Raw genomic sequence first — 17,038 nt, forward strand, 5'->3', positions numbered from 1 at the left:
TGCAGTAACTGACAGCTAAAGTGGGCTGGGGCTGGGCCCTTAATCCCGTACGACTGGTGTCCTTCTAAGGAGAGACACAGATACACAGGGAAGACAGCCATGTGACAACAGGGCCGAGGCTGGAGTGACCTGTCTACAACCTGAGGAACAGCAAGGATTGCCGGGAGCCACCAGAAGTTGGACAAGGCAGGAAAAGGGGCCTCCCCTAGAGCCTTCGGAGGGAGCACAGCCCTGCCGATACCCGAGTTTGGACTCAGAGAACAATTTTCTGTTGTTTTAAAGTCTGTGGTCCTTGGTTACCTCAGCAACAGGAAGCTAATACACATGAGAAAGAGACAAGAGACTGAGGGGAAGCACCTTGGGAGAATAAAGAAAGCTGTGTCCTTCACAGGCCTCTCCTCAGCTTCCGGGCCCACTTACCCCTATTCAGCGCCACCTGGGCGTCCCTGACAGCCTGGCCCTCCTGCTGTCGGTAGTATATCTGCACTGACACTGCCTCCCGCCACGCGATCAGGACCTATGGGCAGAAGAAGAATAGAGGGGTGATCACGGCATGTTCCGACTCCCCGGGGTCACCCCAGCTCTGCAGGCAGCTCCTCGTGGAATGAGGCCAGGTGTACGGCACTCACACACATTCCAGAAAGCGCCCGCCATCCGCGCAGATGGCGGGCAACCATGCCCAGCACCCTCGCTGGAAGCCCTGTATCTCAGGCGACGGGACCAGAGGAGCTAAACTTCATACCATGTCACGAAGAAGTCAAGTCCTCACGTGGGCTTTCATTCTACTATTTGTTAAATGGAAGCCTTACGTTTCAGGCACTTTCACATATAAGGTACATACGAAATCACAGTAGCAGAACACAGTAGCAGAACCAGAACACAGTAGCAGAACACAAATCACACGCCTGCTCCCCAAACAGTCACGAACTGAATCCCCCCACAAAGGCCTCCTCCCTTCTGAGCCCTGAAGCCAAGCAGAGTCCTGACCCTCCTTCCAGGGGGAGGGGACACACATGCTGGCCTCGGAGCATTCCTGAGAGCAGACTGCACCCTGACCATGTGTAATTAACACTCATCTGTGGAGGCTCCAAAGCTGTCAGCACCAGTCCCGGCCTGCCAGTGCGGGGCTCCCAGCGAAGTGCTTTCTTCTAAAACACCCCAGAGTCCAGGGACCACCTCTGTCATGTCATTTGAGTCTCCTGTCTAGTGACACGTCTTCTTCTCATAGCCATGTCCCTCCCCCAGCACGTGGGCCCAGGCCACACCAAGTGGCATTTTGGGGGCCACTTCCCAGCAACAATGACCAATGATCTCACATTCCTGGATGCTCTACAGAAAGCCCGCACAGTCACGAATCCCGCAAGGCCGATGAGCAGGATGGGGGAAAGGGGGCACCCAAGCATCCTATGCCCACACAAAGGGACAGAGGTGTGGTGACTTACACGATTTGTCCCAGCGGAAAATTCCATGTGTGTGGGAAATACTGGTTCTGGTAAGAGCTGGTTCATACTCACTACATGCCATGCTTTTGTTTTAACGGATATTGGTCCATACTTCAGTACAATAAACGAATGAAGAAACCCACCTGCGGGCACAGCTGTGTGTGGTGGAGAAGGGAGCCATCTCGTTTTCTAGGCTCCTCATTCAGCTCAAAACTCCACAGCCACCCCCCACGCCACCCCTCACAGGAACACGGCCCCCACCCCCTGGCGACCAGCTGGCTTGCCAGGGCTCACCTTGGAGCACAGGGTCCTTCTGTAGTGAGCTGCTGCTCGAGAGGCTTTCTTTGCTTCGTCCGCTTGGGCCACGGCATTCTCTCTCCAGCGACGTAATGCACCCCTGTGGTACATGGGGGGACAGGGTGATATGGATGTGAACAGTGCGAGGCTCTTCAGCCTGGTCCTGAATTGAGGTCTCCCTGTGCCCAAGTGTATCTGTCGCGCTGACAGCCACGTTTACGTTGACTCCACACCCTGCACACGGCTGAGCTGCTCTGTGCAGGTGCCATGGGAGCACCACAGGCACTGCAGTCTCGTGCATTCACGCACCACGGGGAACGCTAAGCCGTTTCCAGGTGACGATGACACAGGTGATGCATCCATGATAAGAGAGGTGGAGACGGGGAAAATGGAGGAAGGGCACGGGCAGCCTGGAACAGCATGTGCTGAACAAACACAGAGGCAGGAAAAGAAAGAGCGGAAATGAAGGAGGGAGTAGTTTAGAGATTGGCTCAGCAGGAGCTGCGGGACAGGCTTCGGAGGCCGTGGAGCCGAGGGGTATAAGTGAGTCCACGGGTGTGAGAGACACAGATGGTCCCAGAGGCTGGGACAAAGGCCTGGAGAGCCGGGGGTGGGGGGACTGACTGGGAGCTGAGAGGAGGTGAAAAGGCAAATCCTGCAGGTCTGAACTGGGCAGGGAGAGGCGCTCAGACGAGCAAGACACGCAGGAGATGGCTCAGCTGCTTCCCAGAGGCCCTGCTCTGCACACAGTGTGGGTGCAAGACATGAGGGGCCCAGGAAACAGTGCTTGCTGTGGAAAAGCCAAAGCCACGCTCTGAGCAGCACGAGGCAGCCAGGCCCCATCGCCTGGCCCTCGTCAGGGCCCCCAACCCACCCGGGTCTGCAGTCTGTTCCCTGTTCCTCAGGTTGGGCTGGGGCCATGTTGACTCACCGCAGCAGCCGCCTCTCGTGCCGGCTCTCCCTGGCTGCCACCTCCTGAAGGACGCTCCGCACCCGGCTCTGGTAAACCTGCAGACGACCAGGAGGACTGGAGGCTACCCCAGGCCCACACCACTCCCCACTCTCAGGCAGCCGCAGAGGTACAGGGGCTGTGATGCCCAGAGCGCTTACCACAGAGGGCGGGGAGCGGGCAGGAGCCCACCCAACAACAGGGAGATGACTTGCTAAGCTCTCACCTGGTGAGTCCAACCACTGGACCCCTGACAAGGAGTCCCCCTGGTGGTAAGGCTGGTACCCCGGGCAAGGATGGGAGAACTTAGCTCTGCAGTTTAAGACCCACTGGCCAGGGCACTTGCCCTGAGTCTTGTGGAATTATTACTCTGTTTTGGGAGGGGCAGGAAGAACAAGGAAGGGAAACAAAGCCTCCAGAATCCCCCTCCCTACCAGGCAAGGAGATTTGGAGGAAAGCAGCATCTCCTACCCCCCAGGTCTGCAGCGCCCTGTACAGCAAGGTGTGCTGGCGATGCAGGTCGGCTCGCATCAGCTTCTGCTGCTCGGCCCTGTGCAGGGCCAGGCGCTGCGGACACAGGAGACAGCTGGCTGCTGTGGGCCCAGGGCCAAGGAGGGCTCGGACGTGCCTCCGTTTCACACTTCGTTTGGGGGAGCTTGGGTAAGGTGCTTATTAACCTCCGAGCCCCAGCATCTGCCTCTATAAACGTGCTCCTCTTAGGGGTTTGTGAGGCTCACAGGGAGCAAGTGCCTGGCTGCGGGTAAACGCTGACCAATTTCAGCTTTAACATTTTTCATCCTGAAGAGGATGCCTGTGACCAGTTAGATCAGGAACTTTAAATTCAGAGCGTTACGGAAGAACAGCCTGGCAGCTAACAGAACATGGAACTGTGAGCCAATCATCTCATGAAACCAGGTTAGCACTGCACCTGCACCCTGGCCTCCTCCCCACACTCAGAAGCAGGTGGTTTCCGAGGGACCGTGGAGGAGACCGTATGTTCGCCCTGAGCCTGACACATGGCTCCACCTGCCCATAACCCCACGCGGGCCGCACTTGTGCCAAAGCCTCACCTCCCTCCACCTGCTCCAGGCCCAACACAGGAGCTGTGCCGCGTGGAACCGTGCAGCCCGTGCCCTGCCCGTCCTCCTGTGGGGAGACAGTCAGTGCTCAACCCAGGTCCTCCAAAGGCCCTCTCGAGGGGTACTCCTTCGCAGCCCCTGGCCCCTGCTCAGTGGTTCTTCAACATGGACGGGAACCAAGACCCTTTCAGAAGAGCTGCCAAAGGATTTAGGTTCTCCACCCAGAAAAGCACACATAAAATCAAATTTTTGTGGACAACTTCACAGGGCTCTGTATTCGTGTGGTAATAGGTAACTGAAGAGGAGGTTAAATGTGGCCAGAGTTTGAGAGGTGAGAGACCCTCAGAGCATGAAGTAGATCTAGAGAGGAACCAAGGCAGGATGACGCCTGCAGGGAACACAGGGGCACCTGCCCTGGCCCCTAACCACATGGCGAGGTAAAAACTGCCACGACCTGCCCCTGGGCACGGTTGCTTCGAATGGGCCCCAATCAGTGAGCAGGATGTAGCTGATGGACAGGACCTAAGATCCACAGGCACATCTGACCAGCCGAGTTCCTGAGTCCAGAGATTCATGTGGTGCCCCAGGAGCCTCTCCCTACAGCCCTGGTCTTGCTTAGACTGTTTCAAGTTGAATTTCCAGAACTTAAGATCAGAGTCTACGCTAACACGACCCCTCAGACTGATGCTCAGTGCTGCTACTACAGTCAAAGCTGCCCTGACCTGGAAAGGGCTTCAAAGGCAGAAGCAGCCACTCACTCTGTTCTGAGCCCTCGGGCACTCTCTCTCCAGACACAGAAAGCCTTCCTGAGCCACCTGAGGCGGTGGTGGGCACAGGCCACTGCTTGTCGCTGCCGCTCCAGGCGATGTGCTACTGCTTGCTGGCACCACATGGACCAGGACTTCCGCAGAAACTGCCGCTCTGCGTGGAGTATGGCCTGCGGCAGGGAGAGATCAGAATGGGTCAAGTAGGAGGCGACACAGAAGCCAGGGAGTCTGCAGGCCACAAAGGATGACCAAGGCAGAAGAACTGGATGTGCAGGAGCTGCTCTGGCCCAGAAGCCATCTGTAAACTCCACTGACAAAGGAAACAGATGCCCAGACCCTGCTCCTGCCTCATGAGTCCTGGTCACAGGCAGGTCGCCCTTCAGGGTGGGTCTGGGTCTGGATAGCGTCCTAGGAGGGGAGGCAGTGAGTGCAAAGGCTTGAAGCAGGTCCTCCTGGTCCCAGTACCTCCTAGGGGAGAACCACTTACCATTCTCTCTGCCAAGCGGTGTTCTCGATGCTGAGATACCTTCTGACACCAAAGTGCAAACAACCGCTTCTCTAACATCACCCTAAAAGAACCCAAATGAATAAGAGTAAACAACTCCAAAAGAATGAGAAGTTCCAAATAATTGGATTTTTTCTTTTATACGCTTCCATTAAGAGCGAAATAAGCCTAGGTGGGGAGGAAGGAAAGCATACAATAGACAAAAACCCCACAAATGATCCAACACATTCCACATTATTTCTGGCCTCACCCAGATGGTACAAAAAAGACTCAGACTTTGAGACCCTATTTCTTCATCCACCCCACGTTGAATCACCAATGGTGCTCAACGCTCACAGTGAAAGTCTTTCCAGTCCATGCTGAGCAGCCAGGCTGCTGCTATACAAATTCTTGGGGGAAGTAGTTAAAAAAAACAGATGCCAGGGCTTTCCTGGTGGCGCAGTGGTTGAGAGTCCGCCTGCCGATGCAGGGGACACGGGTTCGTGCCCCGGTCCGGGAGGATCCCACATGCCGTGGAGCGGCTGGGCCCATGAGCCATGGCCACTGGGCCTGCGCGTCCGGAGCCTGTGCTTCGCAACAGGAGAGGCCACAACGGTGAGGGGCCCGCGTACCGCAAACAAAACAAAAAAAACAGATGCCAGACCCCCAAAGCTGAGCTGGGCCCTAGGAAATGGAATTTTAAACAAGTATTCCAGGTGAGGTGAAGAGAGAGACAGGTTTGTCACCTTTGCCTACTTGCACACCATAATGACATCAAAACCTGCAAAAGCAGCACTGGGATGACTGGTCAACAGCCTGCAGGGGATGTGTCTCGGCAAAGCCATCAGGACTGACACTGTGGGACAGAAGAAGACGGCTCCCCTGGCATTTAACCCATCAGACACACCACTCAAAACACTTCCAACCACGACACAGCAACTGGTCCTAGGCCTGCCCTCCAGCCATGTGTATTACAAAATGGGACAAGCTATATGAAGCACCTGCTTCCAGGCACTGGGCAATAGGCAATGCACACGTGATACTTAAGAGATGGGAAACATGCAAGGTTAGCCCCTTGGCTGCCCAGGCCCTCTACTGGGGGCAGTTTCTGGGCACTGGGGGCAGGGGAGGGAGTCCAAGGAGAGCACGACAGTCTCACTGAGCTGAGGCAGAGACTGGAGTTCGAGACCAGAGAGGAGGAACTGGGTGGACATGTGTGGCCTTCCCAGGCCTGGGCGGTAGTGACCCTACCCCACCCCCAGGCACGCTCATGGACACCTTGTGCCCTCCACAGATGAGGCTGCACAAGCAGACTCCATGAGCCCTAGCAGAGCAGCTGCTGCAGAGCTAAGAGATGAATGGAGATACCAGAGGTTGGACAGGGCTGGGAGAGGGAGTTCTGGCCTAGTCAGAGTGAAGAGACCTCCCTGGGAACCTCAGACTCAGAAAGCCTAGGCCCTAAGAATAAAAGTCATGCCCTAACCCTGAATACAAAATCAAAAAAGACCCACACAAAGAAAGAATAAAACCACACTGGACAGGATCAACAGGAACCACCAGAATAAACATGAACCATCACCTGCCAGAACAAAATGCAACACATTGAAAAGAAGCTGAAAATAATGACCCAAATGTTGGAATTGGCAAACACTTAAAAAGAGCTATTATATGTAAGTTTTGTATTTTAATGAAAAGATGAACAAACTTAGTTACCAGACAGGGACTCTCATAAGAGAAACAAACTACAAAAAAAGAACTAAATGGTTTGATGGTTCCTCAAAAAGTTAAACACAGAATTACCATATTGATCCAGTAATTCCACTCCTAGGTATATAGCCAAAGGATTAAAAGCAGGGACTCAAACAGGTGCTCACAGCAGCATTATTCACAATAGCCAAAAGGTGGAAACAACCTATCTATCAACCTGACCTATCTATCAACACATGGATGGAAAAACAAATTGTGGTATGTCCATACAATGGAATATTATTAAGCCATAAAAAGGAATGAAATTCTTACATGTGCTACAATACAGATAAACCTTGAAAATGTCATGCTAAGTGGACTAAGTCAGGCACAAAATGACAAATATTTTATGGTTCCACTTACGTGAGGTACATAGAATAGGCATTGCAGAGACAGAAAGTAGGTTAGAGGTTACCTGGGCTGGGAGTAGATGAGAGTGAAAAGTTACTATTTAATGGGTACAGAGTTTCTGTTTAGGATGATGAAAAAGTTCTAAAAGTGGATAGTGGTGATGACTGTATAATATTGTGAATGTACTTAATGCCACTGAATTGTGTACTTGAAAATGGTTAAAATGGTAAGTTTTAAAAAAAATTATCTTAATGATTCAGAGTTTATTTCAGTGGACTATTAGAACTGAAAATAGATGCATATGTATATATACATGTTTTAATTTAAAAGTAAATGGAAAATAAAGCCAAACAAATTGAAGAGGAAAGATTTGAGGAGACTAATCAACTAAGCATCTTGAAAATGTAACTTCTCTTTGAACTAAGAAATATTATATCCTTTTGGCAAGTCTTTCCTTTCAGTATAATAATAGCTACTAAGACATATAACTTATTTATTTTAGGTCCAAGAGACATTCACGGATTAAGATTAAAAGATAAATTCTTTCCCATTCCTCTCTTCTCCACATTTTCCTTCCATTTTCTCAGCTTTTATTTTACTGTCTGCTGTGATGCTATGTGGATAACTCATTTTTTAAAAAAGAATTTATTTATTTTTGGCTGCATTGGGTCTCTGTTGTGCACACAGGCTTTCTCTAGTTGCGGCGAACGGGGGCTACTCTTTGTTGCGGTGCACGGGCTTCAGTAGTTGTGGCTTGCGGGCTCTAGAGCGCAGGCTCAGTAGTTGTGGCACACGGGCTTAGTTGCTCCGCGGCATGTGGGATCTTCCCAGACCAGGGCTCAAACCCGTGTCCCCTGCATTGGCAGGCAGATTCTTAACCACTGCGCCACCAAGGAAGTCCCCCACAACTCATTTTTGACTGAAATACTTCCAACTATCAAACGATACAGTAGACAAAAACACCAATTGACAAGACAATTAATTACCTTTACAGAAATCTTGCCACTTTATACTGAAATATTTAAAATCATGTTCTTCACACCAAAATGAAACTAATTTTATATTTTTAAAAAATTAATAATTACAATTCCTCTTTGGTTGTTTCTTTTGTGATTGTAATAAATACATAAAATACTGAGCAAACTTCACCTTTTAAAATATAAAATGGTAAGTTTTATGTTACATGTTTTACCACAATTTTAAAAATAAAAGGAAGCAAATGAAAATCCCAGAACTGATAAGTACCGTATCTGAAGTAGAAAAGTCACTGGATGGGCTACAAATTAGAAACTGCATAAGAAAGACCACTGAACTTGAAGACAGATCAAGAGAAAAGTATCCAATCCAAACACCAGAGAGAAAAAGGGAAGAAAAATATTGAACAGAGCCTCGGTGACCTGTGGGACAATATTAAGTGGTCTAACATAGTATAATTTGAGTCTCAGAAGGAGAGAAGAGCAGATATAGGGTAGATAAATTACATGAAGAAATAAAAGACTTCCCAAATTTGGTTGGAGTGGGGGTGGGGTGACACCGCTGATCCAAGCAGCTCAGTGAACCCCAAGCAGGACAAACATAAGAAAACTACACCTAAATACATCACACCCTAAATGCTGAAAACCAAAGATTGGTAAGAACATCTTAAAAGGAAAGGAAGAGAGACAGATTACATTCAGGGATACAATACAAATGACACGTGACTTTTCATCAGAAATAATGGAGGTGAGAAGACAACAGAACACTGTCTTAAAAACACTTGGACTGATTCACTTTGTTATAAAGCAGAAACTAACACACCATTGTAAAGCAATTATACTCCAATAAAGATGTTAAAAAAAAACAAAACAAAAAAACACTTGGAAGTGAGGGGATGGAGAAAACAACTCATTGTTCCGTAGCCAGGGAAAAGTCCTTTAAATATGAGACAGTGAAATGAGCATAAAACAAAAGCTGAGATGGTTCATCTCCAGCTAACCTGTACTCTATAAAAATGCCAAAGGAGGGCTTCCCTGGTGGCGCAGTCATTCAGAGTCTGCCTGCCAATGCAGGGGACACGGGTTCATGCCCCGGTCCGGGAAGATTCCACATGCTGCAGAGCGGCTGGGCCCGTGAGCCATGGCCGCTGAGCCTGTGCGTCTGGAGCCTGTGCTCCGCAACAGGAGAGGCCACAACAGTGAGAGGCCCATGTACCGCAAAAAAAAAAAAAAAAAAAGCCAAAGGATCTTCTTCAGGATGAAAGGAAATGATACAAATAAAACCCACAAATCTACAAGAAGAAACAAAGTACACCAGATATGTAAAATATGTGGGTAAATATAAAAGACTATATTTTTTCTTCTCCTTATTTTAAAAAAATAATTCTGATTGTTTAAAGCAAAAATAGTAACATTGTATTGGGTAAAAAGTATTGCAGACACAAAATATATGACAACAAATACCATCAAGATAAAGAGGAAAGGAATTTTACTATCTTTATGTTCTTACATTTAACATGAAGTAGTACAGTAGTGTTCTAAATAGGGCTTCCCTCGTGGCACAGTGGTTAAGAATCCGCCTGCCAATGCAGGGGACACATGTTCGAGCCCTGGTCCAGGAAGATCCCATATGCCGCGGAGCAACTAAGCCCGTGTGCCACAACTACTGAGCCTGTGCTCTAGAGCCTGTGAGCCACAATTACGGAGCCCACGTGGCACAACTACTGAAGCCCGCACACCTAGGAGAAGCCACCCCAATGAGAAGCCTGCATACTGCAACGAAGAGTAGCCCCCGCTTGCCACAACTAGAGAAAGCCCATGTGCAGCAACGAAGACCCAACACAGCCAAAAAAAAAAAGTATTCTAAATAGAGCTGTAATAAGTTAATGATGCATACTGTAATTCCTAGAACTACTTTAAAAAATACAAAAGGTAGACCCCAAAAAGTCAAAGCAATCCTGAGAAAAAAAGAACAAAGCTAGAGGTATCATACTCCCTGACTTCAAATTATACTACAAAGCTATATTAATCAAAACAACATGGCACTAGCAGGAAAAAAAAAAAAAAGACACACAGATTAATGGAACAGAATTGAGAGCTCAGAAATAAATCCACACATATATGGACAACTGATTTATGATAAAGAAGCAAAGAACATACAATGCAGAAAGGATAGTCTCTTCAAAAAATAGTGTTGAGGGCTTCCCTGGTGGCGCACTGGTTAAGAGTCCGCCTGCCGATGCAGGGGACACGGGTTCATGCCCGGGTCCGGGAAGATCCCACATGCTGCGGAGTGGCTGGGCCCGTGAACCATAGCCGCTGAGCCTGTGCTCCTCAACGGGAGAAGCCACAACAATGAAAGGCCCACATACCGCAAAAAAAAACCAAAAACAAAATAGTGTTGAGAAAACTGGACAACCACATGTAAAAGAATAGAACTAGACCACTATTTTACAGCACACACAAAAATTAACTCAAAATGTATTAAACATTTGAATGTATGACCTGAAACCATAAAAATCCTAGAAGAAAATACAGGCAGTACAACCTCTGACATTGGTCTTAGCAATATCTTTCTGGATACACCTCATTCAGGCAAAAGAAACAAAAGCAAAAATAAACAAATGGACTACGTCAAACTAAAAATCTAGGTAGAAAGAACAAAATAAAGAGCTTATATCAATTAAAGAAAGATAAACAAGAAAATTAGCAAAAGTTGGCTTTTTAAAAAAACAAATTCTTAGCAAGACTGATCAAGAAAAAAAGAGAAAACACACAAATTACCAAAATCAGGAATGAAAGTGGTGGTATCATTCCAGATTCTACAGACAATAAAGGGCACCTTTTTAAATTAAAAAAAGAAAAAAAAGAAAAAACAGAAACTCTAGGCCCAGATAATTTCACTAGGAAATTCCATCAAAAATTTAAAGAAATAATACCAACCTTAAAAAGCCTTTCAGAAAATAGAGGCAAAACATTACAAGAGAACTATAGACCAATATCCCTTGTGAAAGTATATGTAAAAAATTTTAACAAAACATTAACAGACCAAAATCAATATGTAAAACGGATAATACATCACGACCAAGTTGGGTTTGTCTCAGGAATACAAGGTTGATTTAACATTTGAAAACCAGGAAAACTATATGATCATCTCAGTAAATGTGGAAAGAGCATTTGGCAAAATTTATCCACCATTCATAATAAAAACAGTCAGAAAACTAAGAATAGAAGGGAACATTCTCAGTCTAATAAAGGGCATCTATAAAAAGCTAATGCCTCAACAGTGAAATACTAACTACTTTTGTTTTCCCCCTAAGATTGGGAAAAAGACAAGTATGTACCCTCTTATCACTTCTATTCAATACCTTATTGGAGATCTTAGCCAGTGCAATAAGAGGGGAAAAAAAGCATACAGACTGAGAAGTATAATTAAGTTACCTTTGTTTACACATGACATGGTTATTTATGCAGAAACCCTATGCAATTTTAAAAGGAAGGAAGGATGAACTAAAACTAGTAAGTGAATTTAGAAATTTAGAATGGTCATGGAACTCAAGGTATCGACTGTACTTCTATATATTAGGACAAACAATTAGAAAATGAATTTTAAAAGTAATTCCATTTACAACAGCATCAAAAAAATTAGATATTTCGGAATAAATTTAACAAAATATATACATAACTTCAATACAAAGTTACAAAACACTGCTGAGAAAAATTAAAGAAAACCTATATAAATGGAGGATGTACCAAGTTCTTTTTATGGGAAGTCTCAATATGGTTAAGATATCGAATCTCCCCTAAATTGATCTATACAGATTCAGTGTTATTCCAAACAAAATCCCAGGAAGAATAAACTGATTTCAAAACCTGCTATAAAGATACAGTAATCAAGATAGTATCTTAATGGCATAAGAATAAACACATTAAACACATAGATAAATGAAACAGAAAAGAAAGTCCAGAAATAGGTACAAACATATATGGCCGGGTTTCCCCGGCGGCGCAGTGGTTGAGAGTCCGCCTGCCGATGCAGAGAACACGGGTTCGTGCCCCGGTCCGGGAAGATCCCACGTGCCGTGGAGCGGCTGGGCCCGTGAGCCATGGCCGTTGAGCCTGCGTGTCCGGAGCCTGTGCTCCGCAACGGGAGAGGCCACAACAGTGAGAGGCCCACATACCGCAAAAAAAAAAAAAAAAAAAATATGGCCAATTGATTTTCAACAATGGTGCCAAGGCAATTCAATGGGGGAATGCAAATCTCAAGAAATGGTGCTGGACTGCATGTTGCAACTAAGAGTCCGCAAGCCGCAACTAAGAAGTCCTCATGCCGCAACTAAGAAGTCTGCATGCTGCAACTAAGAAGTCCACATGCTGCAACTAAGAAGTACGCATGCCACAACAAAGATCCTGTGTGCCACAACTAAGACCTGGCACAGCATGCATGCATGAATGAATAAATAAATAAATATTTAAAAAAAAAAGAAATGGTGCTGGAAAAAACTGAAGAACAGAAAAAAAAAATCCTTGACTCCTACCTCATACCATATACAGAAAAAAATTCAAGATGATCACAGACCTAAATGTAAATGCTAAAACTAGAAAGCTTCTGGAGAAAATGTAGGAAGATATCTTTTGAGATCTTGGAGTAGGCAAATTATTTTAGAGAGAACCCCCAAATCGCTAATTATAAAAGAAAAAAACTGAGAAAATGGACTGTATTAAAAAATTTTTTAAACCACCACAATATAATTTTTCTACTTTTAATTTTTATTATTATTTTTAATTTCTTTTTTTTGGCCGCACTGTGCAGCATGTGGGATCTTAGTTCCCTGACCAGGGATTGAACCCGGGCCCCCTGCACTGGAAGCACAGAGTCTTAACCACTGGACCACCAGGAAAGTTCCCCTGGACTGTATCGAAATTAAACACTTCAACTCATCAAGAAAAAAAAAAATATATATATATTAATTCATTTCAGTACATATATAACCACCTACTTTGCTCTCAATTAAAAAAAATACTGTTAAAAAATGGAAAAGCAAGCCACACACTGGAAGAAAATATTTTTAATACCTAGTCCAATAAAAGAAATAATACGAACCAGAATATATTTTTAAAAAACTTCTACAAATCAATAAGAATTTTAAAAAGACATATGACCCAATTTTTTAAAAAGCGAGGAAAAAGACTTGAACAGACACTTCACAAAAGATATAAAATGGTCAATGAGCACATGATAAAGGCTGAAAGAGTCAAAACCTGTCTGGTATTCAAAGAATGAAAATCAGTTCAGATTGAAAAGAAAGAACAAGTCTACCATTCATCAGTCACACAGAAAGCCAACTGCAAAGAAACACTGTTTCTCTCAACATCATGCAAGATGCCACAAGGACTCCCTCTTTGGGTTGTTATTGCTTCCTCACCAGTGATGCCCCAGACAAGCTTTGCTATGTCCATTCACTCCTGAGGATACTCATGACAGCTCTCCCTAGTGAGTCCCTCCTCAACTTGCCTCAGAAACAGCAATCAATCCAAAACAGATCCCTGTTTCTCTTAGAGTCTCCTCAGTTCCTTCAGTGGGAGCCCAAATATTACAAATTCCCTTCCCTCAGGTACAGCAGCAATCCAGAGTTCCTCTGGAATTCCCTCCTTCCTGGCAATCAATCTGACTTGGTCAAATTACAGAGGCTTCTGTTCCTGGCTCATTAGGCTTTAAAGAAATGCTGGACAATCATTAGTCATCAGGAAAATGAGACAGCACTCCACACCCACCGTAATGGCTAAGTTAAAAAGACTGTCAAAAACAAAGTTGGTGAGGATGTGGAGCAACCAAAATTCTCAGATTTGCTGGTGGGAGCATAAAATGATGCAACCACCTGTAAGATTAAGCATAAACCCACCCCTGATCCAGAAGTCTACTTCTTGGTATCTACCCAAGAGAAATGAAAACATATTCCACTGAAACAAATGTTCACGGCAGCCTTACGCATAATGGCCTCAAACTGGAAACAACTCCTCTGTTAAAATGGATCAAAATACTGTCTTAGATTCATACAATAGAATACTACTCGGCAAATAAAAAACAGCTACAGATACATGCTACAACCTGGCACAATCTCAAAAACATTACGCTGAACTTTAAAAGACTTGCAGGCACAATAGAGTACGTACTGCATGATCCCACTGTACAAAGTTCAAAAACATGCAACATTAACCTAGAATGCCAGAAATCAGAACAGTGGTTATTTATGCAGGATAGGAACTGGCTAGAAAAGGGCTTGAAGGAGCTTCCTGGGGTGATGGAAATGTTCCGTATCTTGACTGGGGTGTTGATTATCCAGAGATGTAATTTGTAAAAACTCATCAATCTCTTTACTTAACATCTGTACCTTTCACTGTATGTAAATTTTAGCTCAACTAAAAAAAAAAAAAGGCAAACCAGTCTTGTCTCATTCTCAGTATAATATTTCACTGGCAGGTTAATAAACTACCATTTTTATTCATAATTCGAGATTCCACCATAAATTCCATCCGTATTCCTAAAATATTTTTTTAACTACCCTAAGAATTATGGAAAGATAGAACATACACATTTATTTAGAACTTTGATTTGCTAAACTCCAAACCAAACCTATGGATATTAACTTACCCTAAGAGTCACAAATCAATTCTAGGGGTCAGGGGACAGTTAATATTTTATGCTGGGCACTCTGCTTGTATTTTACATGGATTATCCCACTTAGTTTTCATGACAACCCTGTGAGATAAAGACTATTATCAAATCATCTCCATTTTAAACTTGAGGAAACTGGGGCCCAGAGAGACTGAGTGACTTGTTCAGGGTCACAGAGCTGGCAAGCATGGAGCAAGGGTCGGAATTCGGGCAGGCCTGTCGGCTTCTAGGCCAGGTTCTCAATCACTCTGCCTTCTTGTGAACCAGGACGGTGGGAACCTGAAAAACTAACTTTTCTAAAAAGATCTCACTAAACCCGAAAAAAATAACGCCTAGATCCTCTTCGCCATCCTTCAAGCCTCTGTGCTACTTCCTACCTCTGATTCACCTTCCACCCTCTTGTCTCAAGTGATGGTTCTAAACTCACCCATGCCTGCCCCCCAGCAAAAGCCGTTTTAGGAGCTCCTCTTGGCTGCTTTGAAGGTACCCTCAATTTCTGGTCCCCACAACATGCCAAAATACGAAAAAGCAATAGAACCAAACATGACTCATTTGTAAAGAAAACGAAGGGGTGTGTATGTGTGTGTTTTCGTAGTGAAGCCATTTTTTGAATGAATCTTACACTAGACCTCAACACAGGAACTAAGGAAAGGCGCAGCTGCTCTCTGCAGGGCAGGGGGCAGAGGTAAGTGCTAGCCCACATCAGCCACTTTTCCTTGTGGCTACCCCCTAGAAACATCTTGAACTTCGTGTAAGGAGCCCGGGGTTCTGGCTGATCCTCTCAAACCAGCATTCAGAGTCCTCCAAAGTCAAGTTCACTGCAACTTCTCCCAATGAATGTCCCTCCCCCTTGTTTCACTGTCCTAAGTTGATGCACACTGTCCTCAGGGCAAACTCCCAAACTGTCAATGTACTAGTTCCATGCACCTGCTCAAACACCTGTCCATCACCTACCTGTAGGAGCAGGCAGCCCCTCAGTCTGGCCCTCCTCATCCCGCCAGCCATCCTCACCCCCAGCTCACAGAGAGCCCCCCCAGGGCACTTCCCTCAGCACCAGCTCTGAGCTCTGGAAGAACTTGTGCTGACACCATTGAGGACACATGGGTCTATTCTCTTGAATTGTTTTTCAATTGTCCCTTGTATATCAGTCTCTCCTCCTCACCAAGATTTAAAGTTCCTACCCAGTCATCAAAAAGATATTCCTCTTGATCCAGTAGCAAGTACTTGGACTTTGGAATCAGGGAGACTGAATGTAAACCCTAGCTCTGCCACTTAATGGTTGTTACAAGGGTGAGTCATTTATCACTTTGAACCTGTTCTCTCAGGACTGCTGTGACAAGGAAATTATTAGTGAAGATGATGATGTCACAGGCAAATGAGCTTCTATATTTTCCTTTTTCCCATCACACCGCACCCACCACAGTGGCCAACAGTTAGTCATTAATAATCTCTTCATGAGATTCCACCAATAGGTAGCACAGACCTGGCTCTGGGCAAGTTTGCCCCTGTGAGAGCTAAAAGGATGGAGCTCTGCTCCTTGCCTGTTCTAATTTTGTTGACAACGATAATTTCAAGACTTCAAAAAGCCAGGTCTAGCCGAACAGGAACCAAGCGTTTCAGGGAAATAACGCTCAAGAAAGCCTGCCAAGGTGATGCGAGGTCCAACCACACTCTGATCCAGAAAGCTAATGGGCAGCTTTAATGCGGCTCACTGCGGCTTGTAACGAGGGAACGGGCATAAAACCAGGGCTGTTCTGAAAGCACTTGCTACACAGATAGACACAAGTTTTCCCAGGAGAAATACTGTCTTTTTCTGCTAGATGAGCTCAAAGAGCCCACATTATTGAAAATCAAGGAAGAACCAGGGTGTAGGGGACTGGCAGGCTAAGAAACAAAGCAAATGGCTATGTGGGTGGCAGAACTGAACCTGAGACACCTGGCCCAGGGCAGACAGGAGCCACATGGTGTACCTGTGAAAGCGTGCTGCTCTGGCATAGAGGACTCTCTCCTGCTGGTGCCACTGCCAGAGCCTTCTCCATGCCTGGAAGGCCCCAGGGAGGGCTCGCCGCTGAAAGTGACTGTCTGCTCTGGCCTGCAACAGCTAAAGTAAAACAATGAATGACCTTTATTTGTACTTTACATTAAAAAGAAAAAGACCTTTCAGGGTCACACTCTCGAGGAAGGGATGCTTCCTACACAAACATTTTTTAAAATGAAAATCATTATTTCTAATCTTTGCCAACATGACAGGTGAAAAATGAAATATGATAGGT

The 17,038-nt window shown here is 45.7% G+C and overlaps 1 protein-coding gene across 4 annotated transcripts in view; it reads right to left on the bottom strand.

The window, feature by feature from the left end:
- Positions 1-17,038, bottom strand: part of SFI1 (SFI1 centrin binding protein) — an 80,063-nt gene that overhangs the window by 7,255 nt on the left and 55,770 nt on the right. For 3 of the 4 annotated variants that reach the window (XM_079941730.1, XM_079941729.1, XM_079941731.1), the window contains exons 15-22: positions 16,736-16,866; positions 5,022-5,103; positions 4,526-4,704; positions 3,759-3,834; positions 3,160-3,255; positions 2,671-2,747; positions 1,737-1,839; positions 421-517 (exon numbers count right to left, since the gene is read on the bottom strand). In XM_079941730.1, coding sequence (XP_079797856.1) covers positions 421-517; positions 1,737-1,839; positions 2,671-2,747; positions 3,160-3,255; positions 3,759-3,834; positions 4,526-4,704; positions 5,022-5,103; positions 16,736-16,866 — 841 coding nt within the window. The remainder of the gene's footprint in view (positions 1-420; positions 518-1,736; positions 1,840-2,670; positions 2,748-3,159; positions 3,256-3,758; positions 3,835-4,525; positions 4,705-5,021; positions 5,104-16,735; positions 16,867-17,038) is intronic. The other variant, XM_079941732.1, reaches the window with a different exon arrangement.

Source organism: Stenella coeruleoalba, assembly GCF_951394435.1.
Source record: "Stenella coeruleoalba genome assembly, chromosome: 14".
Taxonomy (NCBI): domain Eukaryota; kingdom Metazoa; phylum Chordata; class Mammalia; order Artiodactyla; family Delphinidae; genus Stenella; species Stenella coeruleoalba.